Source organism: Trachurus japonicus, chromosome 6 (genome assembly GCF_045865225.1).
Source record: "Trachurus japonicus isolate A0001 chromosome 6, Traja_1.0".
Taxonomy (NCBI): Eukaryota; Metazoa; Chordata; class Actinopteri; order Carangiformes; family Carangidae; genus Trachurus; species Trachurus japonicus.
In genome coordinates, this window is record NC_140912.1 from 33,557,684 (window position 1) to 33,578,623 (window position 20,940).

The 20,940-nt window shown below is 44.0% G+C and overlaps 1 protein-coding gene across 6 annotated transcripts in view; it reads right to left on the reverse strand.

Annotated features, from left to right (window-relative positions):
• The window catches only part of cadps2 (Ca++-dependent secretion activator 2), a 242,284-nt gene that overhangs the window by 182,208 nt on the left and 39,136 nt on the right, over nucleotides 1-20,940 (reverse strand). For all 6 annotated transcript variants that reach the window (XM_085780267.1, XM_085780266.1, XM_085780265.1 and 3 more), the window contains exon 2: nucleotides 12,763-12,876. In XM_085780267.1, coding sequence (XP_085636393.1) covers nucleotides 12,763-12,876 — 114 coding nt within the window. The remainder of the gene's footprint in view (nucleotides 1-12,762; nucleotides 12,877-20,940) is intronic.

The following is a 20,940-nucleotide window of genomic DNA, read 5'->3' on the forward strand; positions in this document are numbered from 1 at the left end:
TAAACCACAAAGTTTTCCGAGTACTCCACTGCAAACTTTCTCTCCAAGGACTGTGAACATGCTGATGAATTCCTGAATCATTAATACAGATCTATTATAATCACTATTTATATTTCATCAGTGTGAGGGCTGAGGATCATTGATCCAGATGTGTGAGTCGGGGGGAGGTATTGATCCTTCACAGGACCGGGACATCGATCGGCTCATTCTGCAGCAGACTGCTGAACCTGGTGGTGATGTTGACCTTTGACTTGGTCCTGATCCGTCTTCTGATTGTCTTCCTCCGTCTCACACAGATTAAAAGCTGTGATTAGTTTGGACTTGAGTCGAGACCAGAGGGCAATACTGAGAGAGAATACGCCGTCAAATGATAGAAAATAAAAAGTAAAATAAAAAGTCTGAGCTGCAGCCACTTAGCGTCTGAGCTCAGCTTCCTGCTGAGCAGCAGAAATGTCACACACCTGCAGCTCCGGCCTCCAGCTGCTCTAAAACACTAAATTACAGGTCACACACCTGCAGCTGCAGCAGCATCACCTCATTCATACATATATAAACGTCTCTGTGTGACCTGAGTGATGTGGCTGCTTTCTGCTCAGCATCACTGACGCTTTGACACCTGCAGGAAGTTTAGCTCTTTTTCTGCACAATGAAGCAGCAGCTAAAAGGTTAAAAACACTTTTATAAAACTGTATTTATCTGGAATCTGGTCGTTAATACAAGACGTCGCTCTGCTCTGTGTAAGTTTGTTTACTGATTAGAAATAGAGAATTAAACTGTCACAAAAAGGTAATCAAGTGTTTCACCTTGTTAACGTGTTCATGTGATGTTTTTATATTACAGCTACAAGACGCATGATGAATGAAATGACTGTTTCCACCTTGAACCACGCCAGCTGTGGCGTTTTCCACACGTTTTCTAAAACGTTTGAGAGGTCGCGTCCATGGTCGCGTCTGCTGTTACTAAGCAACCAAAAGTGCCTGTCACATTTTAGTAATGTGCTCCACTGTCACTTAACCAGGAATTAAGTTGAGTAAAAAAAAATCTGTCTGTTGTCAGTTTCAGCGGAGAGACGTAAACACCCCACGCTTTGTGTAATGAAAGTTAAAAATGTGGTTAAAAAATGTAATGTCCGGTCATGCGGATGCGGTAGTGGGTGGGGGGTACTCCTGTCACACTGCTGCTACGGCAGCTAGGGAGTAGAGATCCAGGGTTGGACCTGGACTGGAGGGGGACTGAGGACTGAGGACTGATCCGAAAAGTTGTGTTGTTTTCATCTCTGTGCCTCGGATGCGTACGAAAAAAGGCAAGTCTCGTCACTTTGGATTTTGAGCACGCATGGCGTGTGGCTACATAGAAAACAATGGAAACGCACGCACAAAAGATGCTCCATGTGAACGTGGCCTAACTGCTCTAAAAGATGCTAACTACATGAATCATTGTGGAACGATGCTAGCTATATAGCCTAGCTAAATTGATGTAACCTACATTTATTGTATTAAATAGATATTAACAATCACAACTACACCAACTACTATAACACTGACCACTAGGCCTAAAAAGATGTTAACAATGCTAACTGCTCTAGATGCTACACTAACCACTACAAATAGAAGCTAACTGTAATGAGTAGATGCTATCTACAGTAACTGTTCTGAATAGATGCTATCTATGCTACGCCAACTACTCTAAAGAGATGCTAACTACACTAACCACTATAAATCGATGCTAACTATGCTAATTCAGTTGTTCTACAGTAGCTTATCAATCAATGGGGAGAAAACCGTGTTGAACTAAATTAATCATAGCAGAAGATTTTCCAAATTTTAAAACATATCTGGAGAGCAAATTCAAGACAACATTAAAATTACATTTAAAAACAATAAAGGCTTATTTGAATAAATAATAAACATTAAGTCTATGAGTGGAAAACTTTCTCTTTAAGAGAAAAAAACTCGTCTTTCTCTCTTCTAATAAATGGCACCTCGACATGACAGCAGATCGTCTTTTCCCGACAGACACGAACGCACCACATGTTTTGATTAAAGAGGGATTGCTCCTCTTTTTCCCTCCCTCACGCTTTTCTCCTTCTGCTGTTAAAATTGATTTTTCTTTTCCTAATTAAAGGTCTGAGACAAAAGAGACTCATATGTGTGAAGCCTCTGAGACAGACTGCAGATTTGGTTTGACATAAATGACTCTGTCAAATCTAATGTTGCCGAATATTTTATTTTTCCTTTTTTTTTTGTATTGTATTGTATTGTATTGTATCTGCCTCAGGTTTCCAGCCTCGTCGAGATGATTCATTCACACATTCAAAATCGGCACATAATCCTTGATTGGACGAACGATGTCAGGGATAAAAAGCGCTGAGAGATCCCTGTTGTCATTAGTGTCAGCACGTATGAGGCTTGTTAGTGTCACGGCGACCGACGGCAGTAAATTTACATGAGACAACAGACAACAACTGTTTAAAGTTTCAACCAAATCACCTCCTCTGCATCTGTGATCAGGAACAAAGTGCAGGACGGAGGCAATTAGACCACTTCACCTCCCAGAGGGCCGCTGATGGATGAGGATTTCATTTCCTGGTTCTCCCCTGAGCCTCAGACACCCACACACACACACACACACCTGTTAGTGGCGGAGAAATGAATACCTAAAGAGCTCCTGAAGTGGTCGGAGGAGATCAATAATGATCCCGTCTCCAGGGATCAGACAATGAAACCGTCATTTTATCACCGAAACTGTCAGGAGGGAAGTTCTCTGCAGCGATGCGTTCAGGGTCGAATCATCTGGAGGAAAATGAAGCAGCCGCCGAACTAACAGGTTGAGAAGAATCAGAGCAGAGAGACGACCGGCCGACTGATCAGACATCTGTCTTTGTTTGGGTTCACAGCTGTGACTGAACAACTCCCTCTATGTGACTGACACAAAAACTAAAACCCAGAGCAGAAACTGTAATTATAGCAGTTTTACTGTTTATTGTTAAAGTCTGTTGGCTTTGTTCCAAGGGGGCAGTTGTCGGTCTGAGAAGTGAAGCTCACTTCCGCGACTTTACATCCTCAATAAACATGATCAAAGCCTGGTGTCAGAACGTTTTTTTGGTCTCAATCGATAGTTTCTACCCCCACACACACTCTGAGGGGGGTGAATTTTTTTTAAAACTCTACCGTTTTACTGTTATTAGGTTAAAACTCTGGCCAATCAGGGCGCGGAAACGTTGAGTGACAGGTCCGAGCAGCTCCGTGGACAGCTGCTTCGAGGCCAGTGGGCGGGTTCTCGGCCGGCCAATCCAACATGGCGCTGTTCAGGCCGCCATATTTGAGTCACAAAAACGACTCCCCAAAACCAATGGGTGACGTCACGGATGCTACGTCCATGTTTTTTACAGTCTATGATTTGTTCCAGGAAGTTAAGCTAGTTACAGCTTGAATTTGATTTTCACTTTGGGACTGAAACAACAAACAGAAACATTCAGCGAGTCTGTCTCAGTGTGAGTGGTGTGGACAGAATAGGTCAACTTTATATCAATGTTTCAGCCTTGAGGCGATCAAATCAAGACCTTCAGGGCTGAAATCGGGACGCCCAGGTCTGCAATCAGGAGATTCAGGACTGGATTCAGAACTTCAATGGCTGAGTAATGACCTCAAAGACTGAATCAAAACCTCCAGGACTGGAATCAAGGCTAGAGTCAGATACAGGATTTGAGTCAAGACCAATTAGAAAGCGCTCAATCAGAAACTTCAGGACTGAACCAAGACCTTCAGGAACTGGAATTAGGACATTCAGGGCTGGAATCAAAACTTCAAGGACCAAAATAGGACTTCAAGGACTGGAGTTAGGACTGAAATCCTCAATCTGAATGTCCAGGACTGAACCAAGACCTTCAAGGAACTGGAATTAGGAGGTTCAAGGTTGGGATTAAAACTTCAAGGACAGAAACAGGACCCCAAGGACTGGAGTCAGGATTGAAATAAAAAGACGGACCTCCAAAGCTCAATCACGAGTTTCAAGACTGAACCAAGACCTTTGGGACTGGAATTAGGACCTCCAGCTCCTTCAAGACTCTAATCAGGACTAAAATCTTACTCATTACCTCTAGGACTGGATTCAGGACTTAAAGGGACAACAAGGAGTTTCTATTTGGTTATAAAAAAGTCTCATATTAATGTGGATGAATCTACGTTACCACTTGTTAATGGCTCCATTTTAGATAAATCTATGGTTTTGTCTCTATGGTTATTTTGTTATTATTAGTGGTGGTGGAAATGCTGGGCGAGCCGACCAGCGTTTCTTTACTTTCTGTTTCGTGGCGAGTCATGAGAATAACGCCGCCGAATCCCCGTTTATGGTCGGAACTATGACAGTATGTGATCGTCTTCCAACCTCTGACTTTAATTCTTGATGAATGAAAACATGAGTCTGTCTTGCGCCGGTCAAAGAATTTCACGGTGCGGAGGCTCATAAATGTAGTGTGAAAACACTTTGCTTTTCCAGAACTCCTCGTTGTCCCTTTAAAGCAAGTATCGTCCAGCCTTAAACATGACCTCCAAGACAACTCAGGACTGAAAGCATAACCTCTGGGACTGGAATCGGGACTGAATCAGGTATTAGTCTGAGCCCAGGTGTAATAGAGACGTGATGGTTCATCACTGAGCTTCGTCGTCAGGTGTCTTCTCCATCGTCTCCCGTCCTTTGTAAATGTCCTTCTCCTAATAAAATGCCATCCATCACGTCCACGGCAGCAGAGTGGTGGTGAATCACAGAAACAGAGAGCGGCTCTGCAGCCGACTCTCTGGTCACAGGCTGCTGACACACTCCCATGAAAAATAATCAACAGTTTCCAACAACAGACTCGGTGTCTCAGGGAGCCAGAGAGCCTCGGTGTGGACAAGATGCTAATGAGAGGAAAATAGCAGCAGAGCAGTGATGGGATCCAACACAACAGCTCATAGGCGATAATTAATGAGAGTGACGGACAGAGGGGAGGACATGTGCTGCGGCATGAGACGGACACGACAGGAGGACGACAGGAGGACGGGAGGAGGAGGACGGAGGACTGAGGACTCCCACCAATCACAGAATATTAATTCACAGCCGGATGATGAATAAACATCCACAACAGTTTCAGTCAACAGGTGAGAAGACAGACAGCTGAGTGCAAGTCAGTGTCACGGAAACACACAGTAGAAATCCTCAACTCTAACCAATCTAGAAAAACAGTGTTTCACTTATTTTCTCTTCCCCTGCTGTCGTATCATATCTCTGATTTTTGTTTTTTTGGTATCGATGGCTGACCAAGTCTCCAGGAGAGATACATCTGAACCAGTCTGTCATCCAGTCCTCCATTAAGCTGATCTGCTCTCCCTGCCTCCCTCCCACCAGAAGCTGCCTCCATCAGCTGTTGTTAACCATTTCCATGTTTTTGCATATGCTCTGTTATAAACTATTTTCTTTTGGCCTCTGGCCTTTACCCTCTTCACTCTACCCTTTACCTTCTATGCTCTAGCCTTTACTCTCTATCCTCTATGCTCTACCTTCTACCCTTTACCCTCTTCACTCTACCCTTTACCTTCTATGCTCTAGCCTTTACTCCATATCCTCTATGCTCTACCTTCTACCCTTTACCCTCTTCACTCTACCCTTTACCTTCTATGCTCTAGCCTTTACTCCATATCCTCTATGCTCTACCTTCTACCCTTTACCCTCTTCCCTTTAGCCTTTACCCTCTACCCTTTCTCTCTATGCTGTAGCCTTTACCCTCTTCACTCTACCCTTTACCCTCTAGCCTTTACTCGCTATCCCCTATGCTCTACCTTCTACCCGTTAGCCTTTACCCTCTGCCCTCTACTGTCTACCGTCTATCCTTTACCCCTAACCTCTACCCTTCACCCATACCCCCAATCTTCTACCCTTTAACCTCTACCCGTTATCTTCTTTACTCTAGCCTTACTCCCTAACCTCTACCCCATCCTCTACCTTTTAGCCTTTACCCTCTACCCTCTGCCCTCTACCAGCTACCCTCTATCCTCCATGCTCTATCCTTTACCCCCTACAGTCTACCCTCTATCCTTTACCCCCTACTACAGTCTACCCTCTATCCTTTACCCCCTACTACAGTCTACCCTCTATCCTTTACCCCCTACTACAGTCTACCCTCTATCCTTTACCCCCTACTACAGTCTACCCTCTATCCTTTACCCCCTACGGTCTACCCTCTATCCTTTACCCCCTACTACGGTCTACCCTCTATCCTTTACCCCCTACTACGGTCTACCCTCTATCCTTTACCCCCTACTACAGTCTACCCTCTATCCTTTACCCCCTACTACGGTCTACCCTCTATCCTTTACCCCCTACTACGGTCTACCCTCTATCCTTTACCCCCTACTACAGTCTACCCTCTATCCTTTACCCCCTACTACGGTCTACCCTCTATCCTTTACCCCCTACTACAGTCTACCCTCTATCCTTTACCCCCTACTACGGTCTACCCTCTATCCTTTACCCCCTACTACAGTCTACCCTCTATCCTTTACCCCCTACTACGGTCTACCCTCTATCCTTTACCCCTTACAGTCTACCCTCTATCCTTTACCCCCTACTACAGTCTACCCTCTATCCTTTACCCCCTACAGTCTACCCTCTATCCTTTACCCCCGTACAGTCTACCCTCTATCCTTTACCCCCGTACAGTCTACCCTCTATCCTTTACCCCCTACTACAGTCTACCCTCTATCCTTTACCCCCTACTACGGTCTACCCTCTATCCTTTACCCCCTACTACGGTCTACCCTCTATCCTTTACCCCCTACTACGGTCTACCCTCTATCCTTTACCCCCTACTACGGTCTACCCTCTATCCTTTACCCCCTACAGTCTACCCTCTATCCTTTACCCCCTACTACAGTCTACCCTCTATCCTTTACCCCCTACTACGGTCTACCCTCTATCCTTTACCCCCTACTACGGTCTACCCTCTATCCTTTACCCCTACTACAGTCTACCCTCTATCCTTTACCCCCTACTACGGTCTACCCTCTATCCTTTACCCCCTACTACAGTCTACCCTCTATCCTTTACCCCCTACTACGGTCTACCCTCTATCCTTTACCCCTTACAGTCTACCCTCTATCCTTTACCCCCTACTACAGTCTACCCTCTATCCTTTACCCCCTACAGTCTACCCTCTATCCTTTACCCCCGTACAGTCTACCCTCTATCCTTTACCCCCTACAGTCTACCCTCTGTGCTCTGTGTGTTTTAACATGAACGATGCAGAGCTGGAGCTGATAATACATCATCTTTTGTTTCTCTGCAGTGACAACCGTCGTCACTCATGTGGAACATCTGCGACGACTTCACATGATGAATGAAAAACACCACGAGTCCCTGCAAGTCGTTGTCAGTGTGTCACTGCGTGTGTCTGCAGGGTGGTAAATCTCTGGTGATGATGTGAGGAGCGAGACAAAGACAAGGAGGACGACGACTCTGGAGGATGGAACTTTTGATCTCAGGGGGACGACAAAGACAATGAAGATGATGATGATGATGATGTCCACTGAGGAAGACGACTCAGGCCTTTGATCGCACGGTCCCCGTCAACTCACAGGGTTCCTACAGCTTAAGACAAGTTAAATTTAAGACTCTTTAAGACAGGGGTCTCAAACTCAAATGAGCTGGGGGCCACTGCTGGCACTGTCATCTCAGTGGGGGGCCACTTCAGTGTTCGAGACAAGTATATAAAAAAAAAAAAAATTCTGAAAACGGGGTTTATTTTCAAATATTGTATGATAATTAGGGCTGTCAAACGATTCAAATTTTTAATCGCTATTAATCTCAAAATTTCCTGATCGCATCTTTTTCATTTTTGCTTGAAATACCAGCAATATGAATGGAAAGCATAAGAAACATCCAGATCTGGACGTTTCTTATGCTTTCCATGCTTTCCAAATACCATTTTCATGGTATTTAAAAATCATCTGTCAGAGAGAGAGCAGCCTCGTTTGGTGACAAGAACAAGTTCTCTAGTGTAGGAACATGAGGAGAAAAAACATGCAGGTTTTCTGTAACATTATAAAACGGCGCCCCCCACCCCCCCCACCCCCTTACACACGCGCACGCACGCACGCACGCACACACACACACACACACACGCCCACACACACACCACCCCCTCCACCCCCCTCCCTCCCTCACCAGGCTGAATGAACGGGCAATTGAGGGGGGAAAAAAACTCGCTAGTCGAAGCGGCAGCTCTACGTCGCGCACAACCACAATAACGTCAACAACAGCAACAGCAACATGTTGCAGTGGATTATCACCGTTTGACCACGGGGCAGAGAGAGCAACTCCTCACAGTACAAATGCACGGTCGTCGGTGTGACGTGCAGAGCGCAGTGGGACGACTCCTCAGTCCATGAGTTTCATGTCTCAGACCGGATCATGTAAATCCAGCTGCAGAAATATCCGGGGGACGGGAGCGCCGCGGTAACCGTAGTAACTCACACACACTCAGACACAGACACGTACACCGACCTGGAGAGACAGCCCCTGCTGCCGACCTGTGTGGCCACGTCTGGAGAGAAGCAGCTTCTCTGTTTCCCAAAACTACGGAGCGACCCGAGGTTAGCGCATTAATCGCGCGTAAAAAAAAAATAGTGCCATTAAAAGCATTTTGCGCTAACTTTGACAGCCTTATTTTTTACGTCAAGACGCGGGCCGGATGTAGGGGGGCCGCGGGCCGGGAGTTTGAGACCCCTGCTTTAAGACTTTTTTAAAGCCACTTGAAACGAAATTTAAGACCGACTTCATAATAAACACAAATGCAGAAAAAAGAAAAAAAAAACACCACATCAATTACATGGGGTTAGGGACAATTTTACCCACTTTCCTATGTGATCCAAGGTAAACTGACTGCTACATGAACATTGGATTGTGTCTCTTTCCAGCTGTCCTTTCAAAATAAATGCATAAAAAGTCCGAAAAAACAAACAAACACTGACTCGGGAGCTGGTGACGACCGCCACTAACTTCTCTGTCAGAATGTTACCAATTATTTTGAGATTTGAGACTAATTACAACCATAAAATACCACTTACCATGTGTTAACATTTTTAAGACGTTTGAAAAATTGATTTAAGACATTTTAATGCCAATTAAGGCCTTGTTTTTAGATTAATGAATAGGACGAATCTCCTTGTTGTTTACAACTACTTCCGGGTAGAAAACCAGCATTCGAACAATAGTGACGGACGAGAGTTTCGCTATCTAATTTTTCATGTCACTATATCGCCGTTTAGACTAATCTGATGTTTGTAAAGTTTATAAAACCAATGATTGGACAAACATTACTATTTATGTGTGCACATTTTTGTAATTAGTCATGGTTATCATAGATTAGCCGGGCTAACGGTTAGCTACCTGTTTAACTTTGATAACTCAGTGACTCAATAAACGGTCCAAGAAAAAATATTTTCTCCAGCGGATATCTGAGTTCCAACATGACTGAGCTAACTGGAGTAGTTTCATGTCGTGTCCCACAACGGGAGGGTTTTAACAGCTGACGACGTCCTGCTGTTAGCTTAGCTACCGCCGTTAGCTTAGCTACCGTTAGCTGTCCCTGTCAGCTGCAGCCACTGATGCTTTCTAGACACCGTGATTCCCCCAAACTGAATAAATACAACACATAGCAACACAAAACACACACACAGAAATAGTAATGTTTCTTCAATTTGTCTAAACGGTGACAGGGCTTGAAAAATATGATATATAGCTAAACTCTCGTTCGTTACTATTGATCTCATTCAAATTACGTGCTGGTTTTCTACCCGGAAGTAGAATTTAAAAACGACAAGGAGATTCGGTCTATTCAATGCCTTTTAAGACTTTTTAAGGACCCGTAAGAACCCTGAACTCATCTTCACCAACCACTCAAACTTTCATTGAGATCCTCTCGTCTCACACTCGCTGGCAATTAAGGCGACGAGTGGCACGGCCCGGATAAGATCTCAAGCTCATACCAGATTACAGGCCTGCGCTCCAGCATGAGGAGGATGGAGGTGGTGGGGGGGGGGGCACAAAGATGAGGGGGGGAGATAGATGGGGGGGAGGACCGACAGATAACAGAGACAGGGTGTAAAACTGGAATAACAAGAGTGAGGAAATTCACTGCAATCTCTCAGCTCACCCCCCCCTCCTCCTCCTCCTCCTCCCGCCAACAGAGTGGGGATGGAAACTCAAGTCGACAGGGGAGGAGGGTTTGTCACGGTTTCTCCGGGGGAGGCAGAAGACACATTTCCATCCAAACACTGAGGAAAATCATGGGGCGGAAAAAACCCAGAAAGAGGAAGCAGAAAGAAAATGTCAATGGAAAGTAAAAAAAAAAGTCCATGAAGAATCACTGACATTAAAAGGGACAACGAGGAGTTTCTCCATCGGCAGAACGAAAAATTCCTCGACAATGAAGAAGTCTCATATTAATGTGGATGAATCTACGCTACCCACACTTGTTAATGGGCCCATTTTAGATAAATATATGGTTTTGTCTCTATGGTTATTTTGTTATTATTAGTGGTGGTGGAAATGCTGGGCGAGCCGACCAGCGTTTCTTTACTTTCGGTTTCGTGGCGAGTCATGAGAATAACGCCGCCGAATCTCCGTTTATGGTGGGAACTACGACGGTATGTGATCGTCTTCCAACCTCTGACTTTAATTCTTGATGAATGAAAACATGAGTCTGTCTTGTGCCGGTCAAAGAATTTCACGGTGCGGAGGCTCATAAATGTAGTGTGGAAACACTTCGCTTTTCCAACACTCCTCGTTGTCCCTTTAACACAGCAGTGACGGATGCTGTGTGTGTGTGTGTGGTGACGTGGTGGTTGTAAGAGGGGGTGGGGGGTCGATCAGAGGGAGCAAAAGGTGAGGGAAATTAAAAAGCTTAATTTTGAAAAGGGGAGGGGAAGGAGAGAAGGAGTTCCTCATAACGAGCAAAACAGCTGCTGGGTCGATGTTTCTAATCTGTTTCAGTCTGACGCCGCTGAAAAATTTCATTACTTCGTGCCGTGAGAGTTCAACAACCACTCAGTCATCAGAGGTTGAAACCACGACCGGAGGGGGGGGGGGGGGGGGCAATATAATAATGTTAGTAGGTGATTTTAGGAAAGATCTGAGATAAACTGATCAGTTATAATATTAAAGCTCCATACAGTATAAAGGTAGATGTTTGTGTTAAAGCTCCATACAGTATAAAGGTAGATGTTTGTATTAAAGCTCCATACAGTATAAAGGTAGATGTTTGTGTTAAAGCTCCATACAGTATAAAGGTAGATGTTTGTGTTAAAGCTCCATACAGTATAAAGGTAGATGTTTGTGTTAAAGCTCCATACAGTATAAAGGTAGATGTTTGTATTAAAGCTCCATACAGTATAAAGGTAGATGTTTGTGTTAAAGCTCCATACAGTATAAAGGTAGATGTCCATGTGTAGTGTGATTATAAAGCAGCTCTAGGTTCTATATTAATACTGTGAAAGTATCAAAGCCTCAGTCCACAGAGAAATGCACACAGCCTGGATTCAGAAACTGAGCCTTAAAACCAGCCGTCAGGACTTCCTGTCACTTTGTGATGTCACAACTAAGCCCCACCCCCTCATCAACTGGACAACACCATCCAACAACTTTACAGGATTTGGTTTCTCTGAGTGTTTTATTCTGAAATCTGCTCTGTTTATTGATTGGATCACATAGAAAACAGTCAGCCAATCAGAAGAGAAGCTCAGAGCCTCCTCCTCTCTTCTGATTGGCTGACACCGACCTGTGAGCTCTAGACTGGGATGATGTTGTTTTTTTTAGATCTCTTATGGATCAACCCTTTCAAATAAAAAGATCAACATCTGCCGACATGACATCACCACTTCACCTTTGCACCAATCAGAGACAGAGACTCCACAGTTGGATCAGTAAACCACACCCCTTTATTTGATTATCTGCAGCTATTCTCCTCCTCTGCCCGACATTGCCACTGCTACACTAACGCTTGCTAGTCGACATGCTGAAGCAACAAACACAGTAGGGGTGGGAGAAAAAATCGATTCACATTAATAGTGCGATATCTTTTTTGACGATTTTTAAATCGATTTTTTGGGATTTTTTTTTGAATTCTTTTAAATATTGTGCATATATTATTATTACTATTTGTTAGCCTTTTTTACATACAGAGAGTACCGGTTTTGAAAAGGGTTTAAGTTCACTTTATAATGGAGTATGGTAATTTATAGGCTCCTACAGTATTTGTGTGCAGATAAATGTTAAAAATGCTAAAGACTAAAAATCGAGAGAATCGGCAATATCGTAGAATCGTAATTTGAATCGAATCGAATTTGAAAAAATCGTAGAAGAATCGAATCGGGAGAAAAGCATACTGCCCAGCCCTAAGACACAGACACAGCCTGTCTTTTATAAAGATAAAACCATAAAAACAAAAGGCTCATCTGGGTAGTGATCAGGGGGCCCGGAAGAGACCTTCTACACAGGTATCACTACGTCACAGAGACCAAAGGACGTAAAACAAAATACCACAGTCCAGCTCATCGCCTGTCAAATGTTCTTAACTTCTAAACCAAACAAACAAGAGTCCTGCTTTGACTCCGCCTCCTTAGGACACCTGGATTCACCTGGATTCACCTGGATTCACCTGGATTCACCTGGATTCACCTGAGCAGGTGTCAGTTTCCACAGCAGAGATATAAAAACCAAACATCTCACCTCGTAGTAGCTCCTCACTGCGTTGCAGAAAGCTTCATCGGCCACGATCTGAGTCTCTCCGTTGAGGAAGGCCAGAAACCTCTCCTTCACCGCCTGCAGCTGCTGCTTGTTCACCTGCAGACAGAGGAGATGATGAGGATGATGAGGATGATGATGGAGAGGAACAACCACAGAGAGAGAGTTTTGGAGGAGAGACGTTGAGGCAGAGGAGGGCGTCATCAATCAGACAGATGGAGACGAAGAGCAGGACGGATGAGAGACAGAACAAAGAGAACAAGATTAGACTCATTGTTAAAGAGCGACAGACAGCGTCATTACAGAGGAGAGGAGTCTCATTATCAAACAAATGTCTTTCATTAGGAAGTCGAGGTCGTCGGCAGAAACAACACGAGAAGAACAAGAAGATAAATCTGTCTGGGGAAAAGTTTGAAGACGGATGAAGACGTTGAAAAGGGAGAAAACTGAAGATTTGAACTCGTTAACTGTTAAACTTTATTAGTCTGACTTCACTGACGAGTCGTCAGATCAGTTTAAGGCTTCATATCATTTCCTTTAACATCAAACCTTGTTTTTACTTTAAGTTCGTTATTCATCATCATTGTTGTTGCTGCTGCGTGTGTCTGAGTTGATTTACCTCCGTTCATGCTTCCAGTGCAGGTGCAGTTTATATGATATCATCAGTGAAATCTGGTGTAAATGTTTGGTTTTTTTGTAATTTAATTGTGAGAGAGAGTGAAACATTTTTCTATATCTATTCTAGGATCATTTTATACATTAAAGGGATAGTTCAACATTTTGGCAGAGTGGTCCATTACCATAATCCATCCCTATAGTCATAGCAGTAGGTTCGTTACCTTTAATTGTCGGTGCAAGATATTTTTAGAACGGTGGAGCAGAGCCGTGAGCTGCTCAGAGCTACGCTACGGAGGCTCATTATGGGATTTCTTGGTTTCCCTCATCATCAAACTCATCAAATACACAATCCAACAACTCCACAACGCTCTGGTGGACAAGTTGTGAGCTGCACATTCACCACGCTATGAGATAATAACACAACGTTACCGCACAGAGCTGTAGACTTGTCCACCAGAGCGTTGTGGAGTTGTTGGATTGTGTATTTGATGAATTTGATGAGGGAAACCAAGAAATCCCATCAGCTTCAATAGCGTAGCTCTGAGCAGCTCACGGCTCTGCTCCGCCGTTCTAAAAATAGCTTGCACCGACAATTCAGCTACTCCTAAAACTATAGTAGGGATTATGGCAACAGGCCAATTTGCCAAAATGTTGAACTATCCCTTTAAGCGAAATATTTCAGCCTTGTCTTGTTTCATTTTAATCGGGGCCCGACCCATTAATCAGCTGATCTGAGTGCAGTGTCGGTCGATAAGAAACCAAGGTGAAGTCTATTGTTTCTTTAAACTCTCTGGGTTTAATGTTTAATGTACAGTTTAATGTCCCTGTGTTGTTCAGCTCCTATGTGATTTAACTTCATAAATATACAAACAAAGAAACTGTGCAGCTCAATAGAAAACCACGTCCTGCTTTGTGAGACAAACAACACATTTACAGAGTCTGTTGTCGTCAACGTGTCCTTGAACACAACACTTGGGTGCAACAGCAGAGATGTGATAATGGAAATGTGTGTTTTTTCTGTGTAGAAATCAACAAGCTGCTTAAACAACAACTTCACCATCAGGATCAGAGCTGTACGAACCAGGATGTTTACGGCCGTGACCTCGAGTAGAAGAACACCTCATGTGGATGTTTGTTTGGTTTGGTTGTTTTTTTTAAACCCAATTATCACCTGATTAATCAGATAATTACTCCCTACAGCTCCACTCCACCTCTTCATCCACCCACCATCAAACACTGTCAAGCACCTGCTTTGATAAAGAAAGATATATGTTTTCTTCAGCTGAGTCGAAGCCACAGAAAATAACATCTCTCCAATAAATGTCAGCGGCCGCGCGGCTTGGTGCCCAGTGAACCTGGGCTGACAGACTGTGCTGCAGTGTGAGAGGTTTTAAAGGTAGTAGCATAGTAGCATTTTTTTTAAAAGTGGGGTTGTCTGATCTACAAATAGCCCCTAAGTACTTTAATTGCAGTAGAAGACTCTCTGCACTCCTCCCGTTAGCAACGCCAGCCCATAATAGCCCTGCCTAGAGATTTACAACATACATTGTTGTGAATGGACCCAAAGAAACGGCCTATTTTTGCGGCCTAAAAGAGGTTTTACCAAGCCACCAAGCCCAAACGACTTAACCACCCCATACTAAACTAACCAAATCAAACCACACTAAGCAAACCAAACCAACCAACTAAACTGAACCAATCAAACTAACCAAACCAAACCACACTAACCAAACCTAACCAAACCAAACCAACCAACTAAACTAATCAAACTAACTAGGGATAGGACTTTTTGTCGACAAATCGACAAAAAATCGACACATGCTCCCCTCGACAAAAAAAATGGAGTGCCGAAATGTCGAGGGGGCGGGGCTTGTGGGATTTCCATGTGTAAATTGCATTTTGTCTTTCAATATTTCCTATTCAAATAAACAGCAGAAAGTGCCACTTTTCCCCTAATGAAATAAAATATTTAAAATAAAACAAATCCACTTAGCTACTATCCCATTTACTACCAAAGAAACGGCCTATTTTCGAGGCCTAAAAGAGGTTTTACATGAAAAAAAATAGACAGTTCCATTGTTCGCTATAATATAATTTTTTAGGTCCAAATAAAAACTGTGTTTTTCCTGCACTTTGAGGGGCTGGAAAAAAATATATTATAGCGAACAATGGAACTGTCTATTTTTTTTTCAGGTAAAACCTCTTTTAGGCCGTGAAAATAGGCCGTTTCTTTGGGTCTGTTCACAACAACGTATGTTGTAAATCTCTGGGCAGGGCTATTATGGGCTGGCGTTGCTAACGGGAGGAGTGCAGAGAGTCTTCTACTGCAATTAAAGTACTTAGGGGCTATTTGTAGATCATACAACCCCACTTTAAAAAAATGCTACTATCCCTTTAAGTTTTCATGAGCGACAGAATCAGCGGCTCATGAGCTGCATATATAAATATATGTATGTATGTATGAGGCGTTGAGGAGGACGGTGGCGTCGTGGGGGGAAAATTAAACCATTATTCTGGGGCTTGTTGCGCCGCCACCGCCGCCGCCGCTGCTGCTGCAAACACAAACACATTGTGGAAAAGTCAAAGTGCCAATTTCCTGTGACACAAAGTGGGCAGCGACTTATCTCACGCTGCCAGCTTTCTGTGTGGGCCTCTACACGTTCTCTGTGTCTAAATGGAAACGCAGTGGATTCAGCCGTTTACCACAGGAGGAGGAGGAGGATGAAGAGGGGGGGAGTGAATTTAAGGAAAGCAGCAGGTTGTTGTTGGATGTTCACATTTAAAATGAGTCGGCCTCAGTCTAACAGGTTGGAGCACAGCACAGTTCATTAGAGATAAACAGAAAACTCCTGCTGAAGGTCGACTCGGCGCTGCAGCCTGAGGACGGAGACGATGAAGACACTCGTTTGTCCTCTTGTATCAGGAGACAGAGGACGAGGGGTGAGATCAGATTTAGTAAAGTAGATCATCATGAAGCTCTGACAACAAGGAGCTACAACCACCTGAGGTAAAAAACAAAGTAGTTTAAATAAGCCGTAGTAGTTCAGTCTGTTTTGCTGCTGTAAAAACCAGAACAGAAACTCACAAACGGTCATGAACTCATCTACTGAAATAATCATGTTGTTTGTAGCACAATGATGTAACATGACGAGATGATACTTCAAGATATATCAAAATTTACTGTGATTCTTTATTTGTGTTAAAGCTCCATACAGTATAAAGGTAGATGTTTGTGTTAAAGCTCCATACAGTATAAAGGTAGATGTTTGTGTTAAAGCTCCATACAGTATAAAGGTAGATGTTTGTGTTAAAGCTCCATACAGTATAAAGGTAGATGTTTGTGTTAAAGCTCCATACAGTATAAAGGTAGATGTTTGTATTAAAGCTCCATACAGTATAAAGGTAGATGTTTGTGTTAAAGCTCCATACAGTATAAAGGTAGATGTTTGTGTTAAAGCTCCATACAGTATAAAGGTAGATGTTTGTGTTAAAGCTCCATACAGTATAAAGGTAGATGTCCATGTGTAGTGTGATTATAAAGCAGCTCTAGGTTCTATATTAATACTGTGAAAGTATCAAAGCCTCAGTCCACAGAGAAATGCACTCACAGACCTGCCAACCTTGGCAAAATATTTTGAGTACCACTTGTGTCGCGCAGCTTTTTTGCAGACTACTTTGCTTTGCACGCAGTTACTTCCCCATTCACTATCGATAAAAAAACTAAACAATAAAATGACATTTATGACTTAAATACATTTATTTAACTAAATATGGACATTTTAACCATTTTTTCATATAACATGTCCTTCTAAGCCATGTACATCCTGTACTGTATCAGCAACAGCTTTTCAATGGAACAAAAACACTTTCAAAACATACAGCTGTTAACAAACCAAGGTATATTATTATATTTAAACTGCAGAAATAATTCCTTCCCTCCTTATACAGGCCTACTATATCTGATTCCTACCCTTAAAATTAGAGAAAAACAGTGAGGAAAGTAACTACATTTAGGCCTACTCATAATCTTACAGTAGCTAGCTTACTTGACTACAATCTAGGTATGCTACTTTATTCTCTTGCACGCACACACGCACGCACGCACGCACGCACACATGTCGATAGGAAAAAAAACTCTCGGTGCTTATTTCTCCGATATGACATCGTATTTTCAACGTGAAAGTAACGTTATTAACAGTACATATTTGCCAAAAGACACACACGTACACTCACGCGTGCACACACACACACACACACACACCAGTTTACCGTTTTAACCGCCAGCTGCTGCGGGTGGGGGCACGGGGAACGGGGAGAGAGGCGGAGGGAGGCAGAGGACAGGAGAGAGCGGGCCAACGCTGTGGGTTCGGCAGACTCGTTATTCTCCGTAGTACTCTATGATGATTGGTTGAAGCTGTACCACTACACTGCTGCATCGTGTTGTCAGACATGAGTATTGCACGTGCACATTTCTAACAGCACTCACAGATGTCTGCAGCTTTTTGAGTAGTTTAATGAGGCGGAGCGTACCAGCGTATTTTGATGTCAAATTGCGTACCCGCTAGGCAAAATGCGTACAGGTTGGCAGGTCTGCACTCAGCCTGTATTCAGAAACTGAGCCTTAAAACCAGCCGTCAGGACTTCCTGTCACTTTGTGATGTCACAACAAAGCCCCGCCCCCTCACCACCTGGACAACACCATCCAAAAACTTTGCAGGATTTGGTTTCTCTGAGTGTTTTATTCTGAAATCTGCTCTGTTTTTATTGGATCACTTTAGAAAACAGTCAGCCAATCAGAAGAGGGGCTCAGAGCCTCCTCCTCTTTCCTGATTGGCTGACACCGACCTGTTGTTACTAGAGCTCCAGAGAGAAGCTGAGAGAGAGGGGAGATGGAAAACTACACTGAGATGTTTTTTAAAAAATCTTCTAATGGATCAACCCTTCAAAATGAAACGTTAGAAATATTGGTCTCTTCCTGACGTGGAAGAAGTTTAAACAATTTCACTTTACAAAGAGACCGGAGAAGGTGCTGACAGGAGAAAGTTTGGGCTGTGACAGGAGAGAAGTTTAGTTTCCTGCAGCTCTGTGTTTCAGACAGATGAGAGCGGAGCAGCAGATAATCGTGTCGTCTCTCTGCTCTCAGAGCCGAGCGTCGACCTTCTGACCTCAGCTCGCTGGGATGTCGTCGAGGAACCAGCAGAACGAACAGAACGAGCGACCTGAGAGGGAAATCAAACGGCCACCTGGATGTTTCCTGTCACTGATGCGTAACCAAAGTGTCTCCTCTCACCTCCTTTTAACCCCCCCCCCACCACCACCACCTCAACCACCATCACCACCGGGATAAATTCATTTCCTGGACAACGCGGCGCAGAGGAGGAGGAAGAAGAGGTACAAACAGAAATTCACCCAAAACCTGACAGGCAGCTTTTAACCGTGCACGTCCAGACTTTCTCATTTCACGGACACGGACGGAGGGAAGGGGTGGGGGGGTTAGGCCATTACTGCTGCATCACCTGAAAGGAGGGGGGCGATGAAAGAGGGAGAGAGGCTGCAGAGCTCGGCAGCAAATCACTTCCAGGAGTTTTTACCGTTCACAGGAAGAAGGAACATATTTTCATGTCTGTGTGTTGAGATTTGACTCAGTTAATCCAGTTTAAAGCTTTTAAAGTCTCTTAGGATCACGGTAGAACAAGCTAACAGGCTAATAGCCGTGTACAGTTAGATCAATGATCAAACCAAACCAAAACCAAACCTAACCATACCAACCCACCAAGCCCAAACAACCTAACCTTCCCAAACCAAACCAAACTAACCTACCAACCAAACCACACTAACCAAACCAAAATCAAACCTAACCATACCAACCCATCAAGCCTAAACGACCTAACCTCCCCAAACCAAACCAAACCTAACCACACCAAACATAACCAAACCACACAAACCAAACCTAACCATACCAACCCACCAAGCCTAAACGACCTAACCTCCCCAAACCAAACCAAACCACAGTAACCTAACCATACCAACCCACCAAGCCTAAACAACCTAACCTCCCCAAACCAAACCAAACCAAACCACAGTAACCTAACCATACCAACCCACCAAGCCCAAACAACCTAAACTCCCCAAACTAACCAAACATAACCAAGCCAAACCCTGTCCGAACCAAACCAAACCACACTAACCAAACTTAACCATACCAAACCCACCAAGCCCAAACGACTTAACTGCCCCAAACTAAACCAAAATAACCAAACCAAACCAACAAACTAAACCAATCAAACTAACCAATCAAACTAACTAACCCAACTAATGAAAACCACAAAAACCAAACCAACCCAAACCAAATTAAACTAACCAAACTACACTAATCAAACCAATCAAACTAAACTAATCAAACCCTACCAAACTAAACCAAACCAAACCAACCCAACCCGAACCAAACCAAACCAAACCAAACCAAACTCACCTCACCTCACCATAACCTAACCAAACCCAGCCAACCAAACTAAACCACAATAACCAAACCAAACCAACCCAACCCGAACCAAACCAAACTAACCTCACCTAACCTAACCGGCCTTTAGGATTGGTGTCTCATCACCAGCTTCCTGCCTACCAGTCCAGACCTCCTCTGATGTGTTTCCTGAGCTCCTGCTGCATCAGAACAAACAGACTGAGGTTCCTCCTCAGTCTCTGCTGTGATGTGATGTGATCCCATCAGACAGCTCAGTCACAGAGCTGTCACACTGTCAATCACCATCCATCAGCCCAACCGTTACCTGTCAGATCCACAGAGCTGATCAGATGTCAGCAGGTCCAGTCGTCAGGACGTTAATGACCGAGCTGCTGCAGACGTCTTGGAGGCAGGAAAGGCTCCGTTTCATTTAGTTTGACAGCAGGAACCAGGATCAACATGAAGCTCTGGTCACAACGTCTACAAAGATGTGATGTGTTTACGTTAACAACATGCATCTACATTAAAGGTTGAGTTTTTGGCCCAAAAATAAACGCTAGACATACAAATGAAATCCATCTTAATCATCACTATGAGCTTCTAGTCCTGTGTGGGGGGGGCTGTGTCTGCAGCGCCCCCTCCCTCTGCCTGTATTTTGCTCTTTTGCTTTGTTTTGTTGTGCACATGGACGTTTCTGGTCGGAGAGCGAGAGAGTCGGTGTTTTCTCTCCAGCCAATGACGGAGCTCAGGTGAAGCTACGTGCATCTAGCGGTGCGGTTGCATATCTGAACGTATTCTTGATGTTGCATTCACCTGAAATTGGGCAGACGTCAGACAGACAACAGACGCTGCATGTAACAGGATAAACAAGCGTCTATGTAAACAAGTGGTCCGTGACAACATGTTGTCATGGTGATGTGGTATTGTTTTACCGTCTTTCTCTGGTGGAGTAAAATGACATCCGGTTGGTTTGCCGACGGCCGTCTGCCTGACTGCACCTGAATGCAACACCAGTGCCTCCGTCCTTCCTCACACTACACAGTGGTGACAGTTTTAACAGGCCGAGCCCACAGCTCCGCTCAGTT